The sequence below is a fragment of the Colias croceus genome, chromosome Z (assembly GCF_905220415.1).
Source record: "Colias croceus chromosome Z, ilColCroc2.1".
Lineage (NCBI taxonomy): Eukaryota > Metazoa > Arthropoda > Insecta > Lepidoptera > Pieridae > Colias > Colias croceus.
This window is the reverse complement of record NC_059568.1, coordinates 8,895,699-8,913,629: the sequence shown is the minus strand read 5'-3', so window position 1 is coordinate 8,913,629 and position 17,931 is coordinate 8,895,699. Positions and strand designations below refer to the sequence as shown.

Genomic DNA, 17,931 nt, shown 5'->3' with positions numbered 1-17,931 from the left:
ATAAGCGAGAACTTGCTATGTTAATAGCATATAATATTAACCAGTCTGGTACATGTTCGGTATCAGACCCTGGATCTACTATAATTTTATGTAGTAGTAATTATATACAACAACCTAGTGTTGACAGAAAATCTAGCCCTAAGCTAGATTTAAACTAGTATATAAGACAACAGCTAAGCAGACTTTTTCTATTGTACATCAAAACATTCAAGGCTTGACTAGCAAATTATTAGAAATAGAATTGTTTTTAAATCATAATAGTATTAAGGTTTTTTGTGTAACAGAACATTGGCTTAAACAATGTCAGTTGTTAATAAATATTGATAATTATAAATTAAAAAGTATATAGGACATATGCTATTCATGGAGGTTCTCTTATTTTTGTACATAATAGTGTAAAATGCAAAGAACGAACTGACATTGTTAGTCTTTCTGTAGAACGGACCATTGAACTGTCCTGTGTTTAACTGGAGCGTTACATTATTGTTTGCGTTTATAGACCCCCTTCCAGTGACTTTAATATGTTTGAGACAGTCATGGAAGAAATATTAAAGCGTTTAAGTAGGAGTAAAAAAAAAGTTATAGTACGTGGTGATTTTAATATTGACATACTTTTACAAACACAAACGGCAACACGAATTGTTAATTTGTTCAAGTCATTTAACCTGTATAAACTTTTTAATGAACCCACACGAATTACACCTACTTCTGCAACCTGTATTGATAATAAATACTGCGACTGCATCTGTTTAGAAAAAAATATTCTCAATACACTCACTTCGGATCACTGTGGCCAGAAAGTAGTTTTTGAATGGGATTGCTTACCTGAATTTAAAAGAACTAATGTTAGGCCTATAAGTAAAAAAGGCATTAATAAATTTAGAGATAATATTAATAAAAACCTACCCGTACTGAATGATCAATCCTGTCATAATAATCCTTGTGAAATGTTTAAAAATCTTTTTAATTTAGTTCATAGTGAATTTGAAAAAATATTTAAAGTTAAATCTTTAAATATTACCAAGGATTTACCATTTAGTAAATGGGCGACACCTAGCATACATAGGTGTAGGATTGTTCTTTATGAGTTATATGGTATGAAGCAATATAATAAAGATCCATCTTTTCTTAGTTATGTTAGAAATTACTCAAAAACTTTTAAAATTGTTTGTTTTACTGCGAAGCGTTTGTATATCAGGGATAAAATACGCGACTCGGATAATAAAGTTAAAACAGTTTGGTCTATTATTAATGGTGAAATGGGTAAAAGCAAATCAAGTAATACCATAAAACTTGTAAATAATGGCATGGTTATTGACAAAAATGCTGATGTTGCGCTTGCTTTTGAAGATTTCTTTAGTAGTGTCCCTGCTAGCATTACTAATAATTTAAATTCGTCTTCAATACTTGCAGAGACCTTTTTGAGGGACCATGTTGCGGGGTGCAGTACATTATTTGAATTGCGTCACGTAACTGCTAATGATATTGTTACAGCATTTAAGACACTTAATTTAAAAAAATACTTGTGATCTTTGGGGAATGTCCGTCAATTTAGTTAATAATATAATAGAAAATATTGCAAACAATTTAGCTTTCATATTTAATAGGTGTTGTGACTGTGGTACATTTCCTAATTTACTAAAGCTTAGTAAAGTTATACCTCCTGTATGGGGCAGGGCAGCAGATATAGAAACTATATTTATCTTACAGAAAAGAGCCATTCGCTCTATATATAATTTACGTGCTCGGGACTCACTAAGAGATCTCTTTAAGAATACTGGTATACTTACTCTACCATCACAGTATATATTTAATAATATTTTGCATGTACACAAAAACGCCGACTTACACACAAGAGTAGGAGATAGACACTGTTATGGCACAAGGAACAGAAATAGAATTGAAATGCCATTTTTCCGATTAGCTAAAGTTAAAAATTCATTTATGGGTCAAGGTATACGCTTTTACAATAGAATTCCTCATAATATTAGAGAGTTTAGTAGTTCTAAATTTAAAACTTATATAAAAAATGTACTAGTTCAGAGAGCGTACTACAGTATTCAGGAATATATGGACGATAAAAACCCATGGAGGGTTGTCGCGTAAAAACCACAGGACAGTTCTTTGTATATTATGATATAAGTTACATATTATGTAATATCGACATGATTTTAAAAGAGCAACTATGGAGTTTCTTGCCGATTCTTCTCCATAGATCACTGCTTTCCGAATCGGTGGTACTTAAATGTTAAAATAATTATGTAATGACGATTCGAAAGTGCTACTAAATAGTAGTCTAATTGAATAAATGAATGTTTGAGTTTGAGTTTGAGTTTGAAATCACCTGAACCAAAATTGTAGATCATCTAATTATCTATAAAAAAGGTTAAATACATTTTTTTCCAGGTGCCACCGTTTCTATAAAAAACCTGTTTGTTTATCCATTGATCTCAAATGTTTTTTTTCCAAACAATTCTTAAATTTTATTTTTAATTGTGTTTTGCACAATTTTATTTAATTGCGACTGGATGAAAATTTTCTTGGTGGTCGTCGTTGTCGTTGGTAGGGTGACCGAATCTTTAGGCAAAACATCATACGCTTATGTCAATTTCTATCGATAGCGTATTCTATTCCTTGGCGTTTTGACGTTCGTCTCGGCGCTCAGGCCAGATTGTGGTCAAGCGCTTCCCTATTACCAATAAAAAAAAACAAAAAAAAAATAACATAAAAAAAATGTTAAATTCGAAAAATCGAATTCTATAAATTAAATTAAAATTAAAAATTCTTTAGTCACGCACATAAATCATACATACATACATTTAATACAGTTTCTTAAAGAAAAAACTCATACTACTCATCTAGAATCTAGATGTGCAGGTTTCCTCACGATATTTACCTTCACCGTAACAGCTATGGTATATTGTACTAAAATTGTCAGCGCCGGGATTCGAACCCGCATCACGGCGGGCGCTTACTCGACTGAGCTACCATCGCTCAATCGAATTCCATCTTACAATAATACTGTATCTGTCGTACCTACTTTGAAGATTAAATGAATACAAAGGGTCCACTTCTGTGGTGTTTACCCTATTTAGCCGTTCTGTTATTTTACATTAGTTTATTGAGCCGATTTCAATGATTATAATTATAATAAGTAAATATAGTAAAACACACCGACTGTAAATTATAAATAGGGAAATAAAATATGTAAAAAAATGCGTTACTATTTTTGTGAAGGTTTCCAATAAAAGTATTTCAAATATTTAGTTTCTGTTGTTTTATTTTGTATGTAGGTATTGGTAAAACCTTTATGGCCGTTTTCAATATCCTACTTATTCACCCAGTGATTTGGTTACCAACATACCATTTTTTACAGATTCTTCATACAAGAACTGTCAAAATTTTACGTCGGTAAACAAATACATAGGTAGATAGGATATTGAAACAAGCCCTTAGTCAATTGGCGAACATCGATTTTTTTCTTAGGTTTAATGTCAACTGTTTTTTAAAACGGAACCACTGTGCGCCGGCCGCCACAGCCGCCTCACGCACACATAAACGGAGCGTATTGAATTCCTCAAATCGATTAGCGCCAAAAGCTCGGTACCCCCTTAAATTCGATTTGGAAATAAAATAATCTAAACATTTTAAAAAATCACAGTAAATAATATACTCAAGGTAATATGTCCTGAAGGAAAAGGAACTCGCAAGACACACCCGCAGCCCATCCATCACCAGAATCCAATAAATTGAGGGCTATTAAACACTATAATCACCTGCATATTGCTTCTCAGTTCTGAGAGAAAAGTGACCGGAGCTCTCGCCTTGAGGTACGCGTCCAGGTCCTTCTTGAACTGCGACGACGGGATGAGGTTCGCGTAGTTGATGACGGCGCGGGGCGGGAGATTGATCTCAGCCAACAGATCTACTTTCAGGTTCGGGGTGAACGGGTCGGGCAGTCTCATGTTACGCGGGAAGGCGGAGAGAATCAGGTTTCTCATCTGAATACAGTTCGGCGGTATCTCGTCGCAGAACCCGTAATGGTAATCGCAAAGGAATTCCGGGAAATCGTGAAGCAACACGAGCAGCACTTTCAGTGTGCCCTTGTAGAGCATCATTACCGGGGAGGCGAGCTCTGTATTGCGTAAGAACGGATCTAAGAATTTGAACAGATCAATGAGGAGTGTCGAATACATTCCCCAGCCCTGGAAAAGTAAAACCTACTTATATTGCTGTATGAGGTCACTGTCAACACTGAAGGCGACTCGATGCAATGATATTACCCTGTTCTAACGAGCCGTTCAAGCGTATATCAAACGAGGCTATTCATACGCCACAAACATTGCCGAAAAATAAAACATGCACACAAAGCAAACAATATAATTTAATCCAAAATGTAAGAAGCGGTCAATGAACATAGCATCGTGTGAACAGGTAAAACTTTTTATTTCTGATAAATATTCTAGTATATAACTATTTTCATTTAGGATCAAAATGAATAGAATTGTTCATTTTATTTTATGGAAGAATAAATAACGTTATTTAAAAGGTTGCATTAGTTTTAAAATTTCATTGCATCGAATATTTCACGCAAACACATTGCAGAGCAAATTATAATCCAATAATTCACATGAAATTTAATTTAGCAATTGACAAACTCTTCAAATTCCATAACATTCCAAGTTAATAATAAAGTATTAATGAATGAATTTTTTTACCAGTGCGAATAACTTGGTGGCATAAAATAAAACAAAAATGGTATAGTTGTATGTTTATGACAATCAATTTAAATAACTTATAACAAAGTTTATACATAACTAGCATTTATAAACTTCATTATAAAGTATACATATTACACAGTATTTCAAAAGTAAGATCACTTAAAGAGTGTTAATAGATTAGTACATCACTAGTATCAGTAAAAATATTCAGTGAAACAAACACTAGTGTTCATCTTATTTTTCATATAATGAAGATCGATAGATGTGTTCTAAATGAATCAAATAGCAACAGAATGTATTAATGAAAATAAAGGCCAGTATTTAGAGAGATAAGCTCAATTAATCATTATGCCAACATGGTACAATATTCATAGATATCAGTAAAAACAAAGAACAATTAGCGTAGCACGATAAAATTGAGCTTCAAAGGAGTAACGTAAAAGTTTAAAAATGTAAAAATCAAAATCGCCGGAGCACAAAACAATTCATTTGGAACATCTCACAGTCCGTCTCAAAAATGAATTATTCCACGTCCGTCATAAGGAAAGGAGCGTTAAAACAAGCCGAACCGATTATTAGTATGTGTTGTGTGTAGGGGGCGGTGTGTTACGTCATGTGTTGCATATCTACCTTCTGTTGCGGCGTGACGGCGAGCACGCGGTTGATGAACGATCGGTGCGCGACCAGCTCGAGCCACGCGTAGCAGAAGCCCGGCGCCAGGCTCGGCCGGATGATGCGGAACGTGTGGCAGAATGCGGTGAGAACCTGCCGACAGCATGTGTTATACCAATGTATCATGGGTCATTACCAATCATTCACCCGAATGTTTTATACGAGTGCATGTGTAATTACGAACCATATTCACACTACTCTTTATTAAGAGTAGTGTGAATATGGTTTACACTCTCAATAGGAACAATAGTTAACACTCTCAAGCTGAAAATCCTACTTCCCACTAATCCTATACTACTAATATTATAAATGCGGAAGTTTGTGAGGATGTGTGTGTGTTTGTTACTCTTTCACGCAAATACTACTGAACAGATTACAATGAAATTTAGCACACATATAGAGGGTAACTTGGATTAACACATAGAATAGGTTTTATCAAGGAATTCCCACGGGAACGGGAACTATGCGGGTTTTTCTTTGAAAACGAGGGCGACGCCGCGGGCGGAAAGCTAGTATATCATAAAAGTATACTAGAAGCCATGTATGTAGTCACTTTTATGTTAGTCAGATTCACCCTCATGTTTAGTGTCAACATTCAAAGTTGAAATTATGCTAAAAGCATGTTTGAAGCCTTTTTATCTGAATTCAATAACGGCTATAAAAATCTGGGTCAATATTCATTCTTTATATTACACAATTACATAAATACATACATAAGAGAAATTGGTGAGCACAGGTTTGATTATTAAACATAATACATACAACACGTTTCTGAAATTTACGGAAATCTAGACAAACCAGAAATATCATAAACCACACAAACCTGATAGTTCATAGATTCTAAAACGGGTTCAGCCATGTTCATGTCGAGGAAGAGGATCAGTAGCAGTCTGTGGTACGGGAGCTGTTGGAAATTCGCTCCATGCTCTTCATGGTCTTGCAACAAGCAACCAGCGATGATTCCAAGGATCTAAACTCACATAAAAATATACATTATTATCCAACTTCAAGAAACCGAAAACAATTACACAAATTAACAAAGTCAGCTATTATAAAACAAATGTTACCTTGTTCAACAAATTCAACTTTGGTGTTGGATTCCCTGCATCTGCCGTATTCTTGATTAGCAAAGACACCAATTTTATGAAGGAGTCACACATTGCGTAGTATTTCTCCCTCTTTGGAGGCACAGGCGGAGGGTTCAGTCTGTCCTCAGTCAACAGCTGGTAAACATTTTCGACACACATTTGAGTCGCAATTCTAAAGAATCTTGTGATCATGTCGTCCGATTTGAGTATTCCATTCATATTCATGCGATGCACATATATGTTGAAATTTTGTGCTATTTCAATTTCAGTGAGTGGGCTCAGTAAAACGTTGCGCCATTCGCGTAATAGATTCTCAGTTTTCTCTTGTAGGCCAGGTGGGTCATCGTATTCACGGTTCTATAAAATGAATTACCATGATTAGTACTAAATATACACAAACAGGACAACAACAATTCAATCAAGTCAATTATATTATATTTTGGTCTAATAAAGAAATATGTATACTCACTCGCACTTGCATAATTCCGGTGTGAATATGAGAAGTGGGGCCGAGCGGCGACCGCTCACCCAAGTACGTGCTCGGGTCCTGGTTAATTCTGATGGCTTCAATGAGAGACGCGAGTCCCTCCGGCGGCGGGTTGCGGGAGTGCGACATCATGCGCACCAGCGTCTCCGTCGTGTGGTACAGGTCCGACTCGTTCGCGTACATGTTGTTCCTGTCGTCCACGAGGTACAGCTGTACGAGTTGCATCGCAAACGCTACAGCCACGTAATTGTTCCCACTGTCCATGAGGTGCGCGAGCGCAAGATCGTACTGTAAAAATTTTAATTTTTTTTTTATATGATTGACATGTGCGAAGAGACAGCCACATTCATAAAAATATTTGTACTATACTCACTTGAGGTAGATTAACAAGATGATTTCTCACAAGACAATCTATCGCTTCCAGGTTGTATTTGAGCTCGTCGCGACATTCTGTGACGCAGCAGGTTATCTGTTTCGTAGTCCACGCGTGCCCGTAAACCCTGGCGTCTTCTAGAAGCTTCAGGACTCGAAGGTGAATATCACGGTAGCGAGTCATCATCTCGACGTGCTCGTTACTTGCGCCTGGTTGAACTATGTGACCGTCTAGAAGCCCCTCTACGGCCTGAATAAAAATCATATTTAATTATTGATAGACAAATGTTGGGATAAAATTGTCCTTTTAATTATGCATTGTTAATGAATTTACAAATAATATTGAATATTAAGTTGGGAGTAAAGGTATCGCTCACCCTCTGAAGAAGTGTATATCCAGAAACAAAGTCACGATTCCTTCTTGCCATGATGAGACACTCAAGAAGGGTGTGCATGTTTGTGGCCTGCACAGCAAAAGAGGGAACCGAGAGGGCATTGCTCAGGAACATTTCCGCTGCCGAAATCAGCGCACCCATTTCGTCGGTGCCGTACATCTGCTTTACAAATAAGTACTCATTAAAACTGTAAATCCTTCAAATATTTTATATTTCCCTTAAATAATAGTACTAACCTGAGTCGGATTAATGACTTGGCTGTAAGTCATCTGCGGAATCTGCTCTTGGGATGAGGGCTTCGGCATGAACATACCGGCGTCACGCACCGGCACAAAGCCGGGGATGTTACACGCGAATTCTTCGTATACAACAATTTGTGATTCTGTCGGACCGCCTACACGCAAGCGGACTCTTTCTGGGATTCTCTCAGTTTGGTAGCTCAAGACGATCGGATCGTAGTATCGCCTGCCTTCTTGTCTCGCCAGTTTCCTCAATTCATAGTCATTGAGCAATCGTTTGTCGAGTTCTGGTAACGCCTTTTCAACGGCGGTTTTCTGTATGAATGCGCACGCTAACTCCATGTTCTCAGCTGCGAGAACGGCTGCGGCGCTTTCGATTATGTCCTTCTGGAAAGAATGAGTGTATGAGTCGATTGTGTATATTTTAAATAGACTTTTGTATATTTTTTTTTAGTTTTAAATTATAGCAGTATAATAAATCAACAACATAATACAAATATGAAACGAACTCGTACCTGCTGTGGTGTAGTCGGTAATAGAGCAGTAATAAATGCAGCTTTCAAATTGGTGGTGATCGTATTTATGATTTGCTCCCGGCAAGTAATCATCGCCATGCCTGCGGTCAAGTTACGCATCATGTGGTGTGCACATGTACGCATTCGTACTTCATCGGGATCGAAAGCAAAATCTTTTCTTATTATTTGTTCGCATGTCGTCAGAGCGTATTTGATCGATCGGTCGACAACAGGGTGAATCCATTCTTGTATGGATCGTTCGATGGCTGGTTTCACAAATTGCTTCAAATGCGGATAGCTTTGGAAAAGCAATATATGCGGATTGAACGAAATCTTCTGCCCAAAGGCTGAAGTTGAAGATACATTAACATCCAAGTAGTTAAATCTGGGTTCTGGGATTCCTATTACACCCATTAGGGTAGGATCATTTACTAAGCCGTTAGTTGGAGTTGGCGCGGCAGCTGAAATGTCCTCTGTAGGAATCATAGGCGTCTGTGGTGGTATCATCTGTATTTGCGGAGCTTGAATTATCGTTTGATTAATGGTCATAACATTGGGCTGCGGTTGAGGCGGCGGTGGCTGTTGCTGTTGTTGTTGCTCTTTATTTTGTTTGGGTTGTGAGAGCTGGAACTCTATTGTTCTTATTTTGTCTGGATCTTTTAGGTACAGAGTAGGCTTCAAGTCTTGTATGTCAAGACAGAGGTTTTTACAAAGTACTTCTATTTCAAACTTCAAATTAAGTTTCAAATCTGGTTCCTGATGTAATTCAGCCAGAACATTCATTAGAGCCATCGACCATGGATTGGGCGGTTTGAAAACAACGCTCTTAGCGCAGGATTCTAAGACCTTGGCTACAAACGGCACCACATACAATAACTCTTGTTGGCCTTTGTGATAAGCTTCAAGTAGAAGTGCTTTGAGGTCTAGATCGACTTGAAGAATGGGTAAATTACGCGCCAAGGTAAGCATGCCTAACCAATGACCAAGATTCTTGAGCAAAGAACGGTCGGAAAAGTTAGCTATGCCTTTGTCAGAACGCAATAATACTCTGATATTCCGGTATGTTTCTTTTGTCACCAGTTTATTAATTTCCCTTAATTTGAGTACATCTAGGAAATTTGAATATAAAACGTGGAAATTTAATTCAATTGACGCTCTTTTCATGACTAAATATTGCGCAAGCCAAGGAAAATATTCGTCTGTTATTATTTCTTTCAATTCATCACATTTCGCTTGTAAATTAAGCTGGCTGAGGTTATTGAAAATGAAAGCAGTTTTATCTTGAATAGCCTCTGGAGGTGTATTTATCTTGTCGTCTCTGTCTGTAGCAGTCAATAATGTATCGATGTTTGTTGCGTTTGCAATGGATGGCCTACTGCCTATTCCACCGGCAGCACAGTTGGCATTCTTGGATAACACTGATATGCAAGGTGGAACAACCGTCCTGAAAAACAAAAACAGATTAGAAATATGAAAACATCAGTCAGTAATAATACAGAAGAGGAGTCAGAAATTGGTATAAAATAGTACCTGTATGGTGCAGCAACAGTTACGACAGCAGTTTGGCTCAACATAGAAGCTAAAGTAGCTGGTAACACCGCTCCTTGTGGTTTAGTTGGCGGCTCTTGACTCTGCAAGCCATATTCGATGTATTCAATCAAGTGAGGAGGGAATTCACTAAAATGTGGGATGGCTCTTACGTGTTCACAATATTTATGATAATCTTTAAGCCTGGATTTAAACCTGTCCAAAGCAGCTATGCCAAAGTAGTACATTTTAGAACCCTCCGGTTTCCTTAAAGCGTCTAAGACGAATCTCAAAGCTAGCCCGAGCGACACGTAACTTGGAACTAGGCCCTTTTCGATGATACCACCAAATAGTTGCGCAGTTATATGCAATTCCTTATCAGGGTACTGTGGAAAGAACTTGTATTCTTCAAATAAATTTCGCAACATACAAGAGAATACTTCGCGTTCTCTTTTATTAGGCGAATCTTGAAATTTCTTCAACATATCAAGCACTTCATCAATGGACAGAGTTGGATGCGGGGGATGATTATAGATCCTTTGAAAATACCCATTAGCCTCATCTTCGATTTCCTTCGATACATTATGCATAATTTCAGGAAAATGTATTGGATCGGGTATACGGTGTTTATCCATTGCTGGCCCAGGTGGCATCCGGGCTAAAGCACTCATAGTTGCCACATTAGCACCATGTTGCATCGGTATCATAGGGAAGGGGCTATTCGGACCCGCACCAATGAGACGAGACGGTGACCCTGGAGCAGTCACCAAAGGTCCAAGGGTGCCAGGCATTGCAAATGCCGTATTACCGGGAGCCCCAAGAGTCAGATTTGCTACATTAGGAGTTAAACTTGCAATAGAATCGACATGCGGAGTGAAAAGCTGCCCGCCTAAACCGGCAGGGTTGAAGGGTGTTTCTATTACTCTTGTGTGAGCTCTTGGTATTCCTGTAATATTTGGTCTAGTTTTACTCAGTATTAATGTTTGACAATTTGTGATAAGTGCATAAATTGCTTCCTGTAATTCTTGTTGAACATTAGGTACGCAAAGTTGTAGGCATGCTAACATAGTGCCGACTGTTTCTGGCGGTAGTTGAGCTGCCTTAGGAAGTTGTTCTTCGGGTACTTTGCCAATGACTGGTGGACATCTTCGTTGTAGAAATTTAACCATAGCAGTAACAAAAGACTCGCCATGGTCTCGTATTTTGTCTGTAAGCCATTTATCGAGTTTTAAATATTCTCTCCGAGATGCTAAGCATGCCAGATCAATGATAAATGGGAAAGACTGGACATTCAGTAGCAGCGAAAGTGCCTTGAGGTCCTGAGCAACATCCAATATTCTTGATAGTTTTGACTGATCACAATCACCACGCATGTACCAGTCTGCCATAGCGTGCATTATAATTGGTTTTATATTTGGATTTTGGGTATGCCATGCATGTTGTAATATGATGCCTGAATTTGGATGATTTCCCAAAAATATCGGTATTAGTGTAGTCAGTAACTCTTGTCTGAAAACAGTGATAGGTGGACTGATCTGTAGCAATGCCAAGAGCAAGATATCAGGACAATGTTGCAATGGAAACTTAAAAAGTTCATGTACTTGTAAATAGTAGCCACGCTCAGAGGCATACAAAAGCAGTTCAACTAAATAGAGACAACGCCATGTTGCTACTTCTTTGTTGTCAGTTTCTGGAGGTGACTTCAGTAAATCGATTGACACTGGATGGAAAGGATAATCAGCAAGGCTGAACACATCAGGGTATTTGAGAATATTTGTGATTAGACTCATCTGTCCTTCTAAATTTGTCCATCGTCGACAAAGATATTCTACTGGAAAGATATTCGCTGGGTATCCTGCGCTTTGTAAACCCAAGCGTAAAATTGTAAAAAGCAAGCTTAAACCTTGCCTGTCGGGAACAATAAATTCGGGGTGATCTAGTTGAAGAATTACTTCTTTCCAATTTAAGTTAGAAGCAAGCTCTTTTAATGTCTGCACAAACACTTCTGCATTCCATGCTTCGCCATGTCCATGATTAGCATCTTTTTTGGCTTCGTGGTTCACCCAGAAATTACCTGGGTTTTGAATTTGTGGAGTTTCTGGAATAGTAGCATGATATCTCACCATAAGTGATATGATTCTTGCCACATCAATAGCTGTAGGTTCTCGTGCACCAAAGTTCAACATGTGCGTTTTGCATTCTTCCACTGAGGCTGTAAATGCATATCCGAGATCACGAATAACTTCGGCCAGTGAATTTTCCATCATCGTTGTGGCCATGTCACTGCCTGTTGTCATTTCCTCAAGAGGCGTCTTTGTATCGTCGGGATATAGGAGAGGAGCTAATACAATAGGAACTACTTCTCGCGGAAAGTCTACTCGTAATCGTTTAAGAAATAAATCCTTTGTGACTGTTGCTAATCTAAAATTATCATAAGTGAGACTGGTCAATAGAGTTTGCAAAACTTCAGGGCTGCATTCCTGAAGACCTGCACGCTCCGCTTGGTGTCCACGCTCTGCAAGAAACATTTTTTTGTATGATTATGCTCTACAATTATAACAAAAAATAAGGAATTAAATTTTAAAGATAATATTTGTCTATATTTAAAATACCTGCGTCGAGATAACACTGTACTAGATCCAAAAAACGTTTTTTGAGATGTTGTTTTGCAAATGTTGCTATCTCAGGCTTCGAAGAGTGTCTTCTTAATACCAGTGAGAAAGCGACATCTTGAGCAGTCGTTAATTTTAGTAGCCTTGCAAGGCGAGTAAGTAATGTGTTTGTTGGTTTAAGAGTCTGAAATAAATACAATAATAAATATTCTTATTTGATTATCATTACATGGGTGGTACAACTCCAATAGAGAACTGCAAGCTATATTTTTTTTATTATTTCGTAGTAAAAGCTGTTGATTTGACCGTTATCAATTAATGTTATTAGAACAATGATGCAATATTCCTCTACACAAGTTTCTTGTTTTATTAGTTTTCCTTAGAATTAGACACAAAATTGTTCTAAGAAACATTACAGAAGTTTTTTTTATATATTATAATATACATAATACATTCTTTTGATGCCTTAAAAATTAATCGTATTTATAGTCTGATTATAAAATTCCAGTATATAAAATTTGACTTTGTGATATGTAATATCCAGTAGTTAAGTCTATAATATAGTGTCATCATATTATATGCAAACAACTAATTTTACAGTGATTCAATTGACTAATCGTCCCTACGCCCACATAGTTAAATATTTTCGTTTTGTATTAAAAATTAAGTACCTACATCTGCATGTCGCCTGTTATGTCCATGTCTACGTTAAGGTCCAAGCCCAGCGGACCAGCTGCAGTTAAAAAAATATTTCTCAAAGAAGGTTTGTGTCACAGCTAAATTTAAAATCTGATATGTCACAAGTAAAAAATAGACAAAATGATATGAAATAGATATAAATACCTAATATTTCATGCCACCTTACGCTAATAATAAAAGTTATTATTGATATGTAATTGAAATCATAATATCATTTAAAAGTATTTGACGTTGAAAAATCTTATTTGCTTATCTTTTTTATATTAGAATCAAGTAAGGCAGTTTGAAATTAAACAGAAAAGGACAAACAGACAACACAGGATGATGTACTAAATAAAGAAATTCGATGCATGCTTCGAGTCTAGAGGATAAGGAAAATCTACTGGCTATGGGCAACCAATAATTATGTAAATTATAAATAATAAAGAAGAAATAAAACTTTTTTGTTGCATAATGAATAAAAAATCGTACTTATAAAATAATCTTAATATTTAAGAGAGGAAAGAAAACATACTGAACAAAATATGTTATATGTACCACCAAATACAAGCTCTTATTATAATTTCATTTTCTTTTTTAATGGAATAGTTTATATATTCCATATGATTGGATAACGGAAATAAGTTTAGGTTAATGACCAGGACATATTTTTAATAACATTTTATTAATAAATGCATGCTAATAAATGCTTTATTAAATATATTTCAACAATAAATTTCATCTATATTGAAATTATAGAATCAAAATGTAATTGTGTATGTGTGATTATTAATTATTGTCGAATACTCTATTAAAGTTTTTTATTCAATTCAGGTACATAAAGATGAATTGTTTGTTTCCAATTTCTACTCATTTTTACATATTCCATTCAGATTCTCAACATTTCCAAATAAAATTGAATGCCAGTAAATTATATGTATTTTAAATGTTAATGACTTAAAAGCAAAATAACTATAATATGTTATGCTGTAAAAACCAATGTAAGACAAACTGGTCAAGATTTGTTAACTGAATTTATTTTCATCATCGTTACATACACATTATATTGACATTGTTGGCTTGTTTTATATGTTTTACTCATGACAAGTTTGATAATTACTTAACAGGTAACAGTAAAGTAATTATATTGGCCACTGGTAGTATTAATAATTAACTTACGACTATATAACTAATGTATATGAAAAATAATATGGTATAGTTTTCCATGCATAAGTACATCTGCATCTCGCCAGGCTTGCAGGCTCTAAGCAACTACATACATGATTTGATGAGCATGTAAAATTGCGCGTTCTTTATGTCATAGATCCAAGTTACCATGCTGGAACTAGAAAATGTAGTTCGCTTTACTTCATACATACCTTTTGCAAAGACCGAGCAGGGTTATCAATAGCCCGACATACAACTGTGGATTTGGCTGGATGGTTGAGGAGAGAGGCAAGAATCTGAGCAAGAAGAGATGCGTGGATGCCGAAGCTAATGGTCCCCGTGCGATCGTTGTCCCACGATGCCTTCACAGCTTCAGTGAACAATGACCTCAGCAGTTGATTTTCAGCTTCCAAGCCATGAGTGTTGACAATCTGGATGAGATAAGAACATTGTAACGGAACATACAATCATAAAAATACATCTAACATAATTAATTGCATTGCAATACATAGACATTAGCAATGTAATGTGATACATCAATACATTTTTTTCACCAAATGCACATTTGCAATGCAAAAACTTATGGTAAATCTAGATATTCACATTTTATAATTAATAATCAAATAGCAGTCATAACAAATCAGATAAGCTGTGAAAGGAATGGCTGAGACGATATATTTTACTGTCATGGATTGAAATTATTTTTTAGTTTACCCACTGTATTAACATTTAATTTCTTTTATATGATAATGATACTCAATAAAAATATGTCCTTATTATTCTCACAATAAATATAATTCTAAAGACAGAAGCAAAAATACAACAAGCGGAAGGATACAAAGCAGTTAAAAACATATTATATTATTTTTTTAAACTGATAAATGAAAGTAAAGGCTCTAACCCCATTGATTATTATAATATGTAAAAGAAATTATGCTAGCATTTAATATTGCTAGCATAGAAAAGCATAGACAAACAACACAAGTAGCAGAGCACAGATTAATAAGTATTTCATAGCTAAATGAACAACTGCAATTATTAATATCATAAATTATTATTATAGTATACTAATCCATGATTTTGTATATATTAAAAATTAAAATAACTATTTGATAATCATCTAAAGAGATGTGAAGTTTTTTATCCAATACAAGTTACAAACACGGTTGGGAGTTCCTACTTAAAAAAAGAAAATTATTAAAATTACTGGAATGGTAAACTATGTACACTTAACAAAACATTCTTATTAATTGCCATCATTTGGTATGATTATTTTTTAATGAAACTAAAAAAAAATGTTTTGTTTCAAAGTAATAAATTAAACAAACTTATTAAAAAAATTAACAAGCGTTTATTAAATTCCCAGTATTCCGATATTCTACTAGAATCTTATGAAAATAATGATAATATACACTCATAGGAGTCTTATGTCCCAGCAGTGTGAACAATATGGGCTGATGATGCTGATGATGAATGATAATGTATGTACATATTATAGGATTTATAAATGTTTCCGTGCATGTGATTGTCACTGAACTTCTCCCAAATAGCTGGACTGATTTTAATTAAATTTTTAGATGTGCCTAAAGGTGAATTTTAAAATGGTTTAGATTTACAATTCAAATGCAAAAGAAAATATATAACTAAATAAAGAAAAATTCGCTTTGCTTGTAGTTTTTGTAACTTCATCTTATTACTAGCTGCTCCGTGCGGTTTTACACCTGTGGCTCCACTCCTGTTGGTTGTAGCGTGATGATATATAGCCTATAACCTTCCTCGCTAAAAAGGCTATCTAACACCGAAATAATTTTTCAAATCGGACCCGTAGTTCCCGAGATTAGAGCATTCAAACAAACAAACAAACTCTTCAGCTTTATAATAGTAGTATAGACATGCATCTATAATTATTTTTGTACTTAGTAATAGTTACTTTATTCAAAACCAACAGAATATGCACAAATAAGTAATAACTAACATAATAATATTGTAATATTGTATTATTTTTAAAAAAGTGTTTTAATTTTACTGACAACTGAGCATTATTTGTTTTTGTTCCCTTTTAAACTTTATAATAATAGACTACAAGCCCGCATAGGAAAAAAATATGGGTCAAATGAACCACCAGGGGACATATCTAGAACGATAGAAGAGCATAAAATAATAAGATTCATCACTATGCCGTCACTTGTAAGCTGTCCAACTGAGTGCAGATGGGAATTGAAAAGTACAGGTAGACTCGGTAAATTTTGGTCATATATTTTTGTACGGCATTCTTAACCATCGATAGATCCATTAAAAATAATAAGAAACCGCTCAGTGCCGTACAAAAATGGTGGTCCACAAAGTCGGAATTTTTATTTAAATTCCGAGAGTTACCGAGGGTAAATTTGATCATTTGACCATGTACGGCATCTGTGTTATACTATGCCTATACTGCTTTTAATCCATTATTCCGCAACGCCGTACAAAAATCATGGGGACAAGGGGAAAAAATCGAGAGTTGCAATCCCCTCTCTTTCCCCACTCCAGGGGGTCATTTGACTAAGTACGGCTTCGGTTCCAAAACATTATCTAGCATTCAAAAGTACTATTAAAAGCAATGCCGTCAAAAAATAATTGTTCTTTTAAATGTATACCAATAATCATCTTAATTTCATCGAATTCTTGATATAAAGAGCTGTAAGGTCATTTGACCCTGTACGGGAACTTTTTTTTTAACATGATATTGTAAAATTCAATCGTTGTATAGTATTGCCGTTCAAAAGAAACCGTTCTAAAAAAGTTATAGAGAAATGCAAAAACAGAAATTTTGTAAAAGTTTAAACATCGTAGATTAATGAAATATAATAGTTTTCTACACTTTATTCGTTGTTTTAAATAGTATTAACATAGATAAATTAGGAAAAAACGATGCCGTACATTTTTGTGCAGACCACATCTTTTAGGCTGATGAAAGCGACGAAAGCTACAATTTTAAGGGTGCTTTATGGCCATTTGATACAGTACGGCATTAAAATATTTTTACCCAACTACGGCAAAGCAAAAGGAGGGTTATGATTTTGACAGGTCATGTATGTATGTTCATCTATTCCCTCGTAACTTCTAAACTACTTATCAGAATTCGACAAATGACATATCATTAGAAGCGTCTGAATTGTTCACTGGATAACCAGCGACCAGCTAGCTAAAGGCTATATGGGGTTTCACAAAATCTAATGTGGCGCCCTCTAGCGGACAAAACATACCTACAGAGTAAAAAATAAAGTTAAGATAAATATACCGTGTTTGGTATCATTTGAAAGCGCTTTACTTGTACATTTTGAATATGTATATATTACTAGCATTTGCTTGTGACTTTACCTGTATTCATGGGCTGATTGCATATAATTCACATCTTTTCGTTCATAGCTTCTTTATTAGTTCATCAATTTAACGGAGTCCATTCTACCTGACTGGTG

General features: G+C 35.6%; 1 protein-coding gene across 4 annotated transcripts in view; it reads right to left on the bottom strand.

Moving 5' to 3' along the window:
- The window catches only part of LOC123705509 (CCR4-NOT transcription complex subunit 1), a 34,807-nt gene that overhangs the window by 14,754 nt on the left and 2,122 nt on the right, over nucleotides 1-17,931 (bottom strand). The window contains exons 2-13 of one of the 4 annotated variants that reach the window (XM_045654304.1): nucleotides 14,686-14,904; nucleotides 12,629-12,812; nucleotides 10,020-12,531; nucleotides 8,490-9,933; nucleotides 7,972-8,361; nucleotides 7,718-7,897; nucleotides 7,342-7,590; nucleotides 6,951-7,256; nucleotides 6,461-6,838; nucleotides 6,217-6,363; nucleotides 5,352-5,486; nucleotides 3,777-4,220 (exon numbers count right to left, since the gene is read on the bottom strand). In XM_045654304.1, the coding sequence (XP_045510260.1) occupies nucleotides 3,777-4,220; nucleotides 5,352-5,486; nucleotides 6,217-6,363; nucleotides 6,461-6,838; nucleotides 6,951-7,256; nucleotides 7,342-7,590; nucleotides 7,718-7,897; nucleotides 7,972-8,361; nucleotides 8,490-9,933; nucleotides 10,020-12,531; nucleotides 12,629-12,812; nucleotides 14,686-14,904 (6,588 nt within the window). The remainder of the gene's footprint in view (nucleotides 1-3,776; nucleotides 4,221-5,351; nucleotides 5,487-6,216; nucleotides 6,364-6,460; nucleotides 6,839-6,950; nucleotides 7,257-7,341; nucleotides 7,591-7,717; nucleotides 7,898-7,971; nucleotides 8,362-8,489; nucleotides 9,934-10,019; nucleotides 12,532-12,628; nucleotides 12,813-14,685; nucleotides 14,905-17,931) is intronic. The other 3 variants (XM_045654306.1, XM_045654305.1, XM_045654307.1) reach the window with 3 other exon arrangements.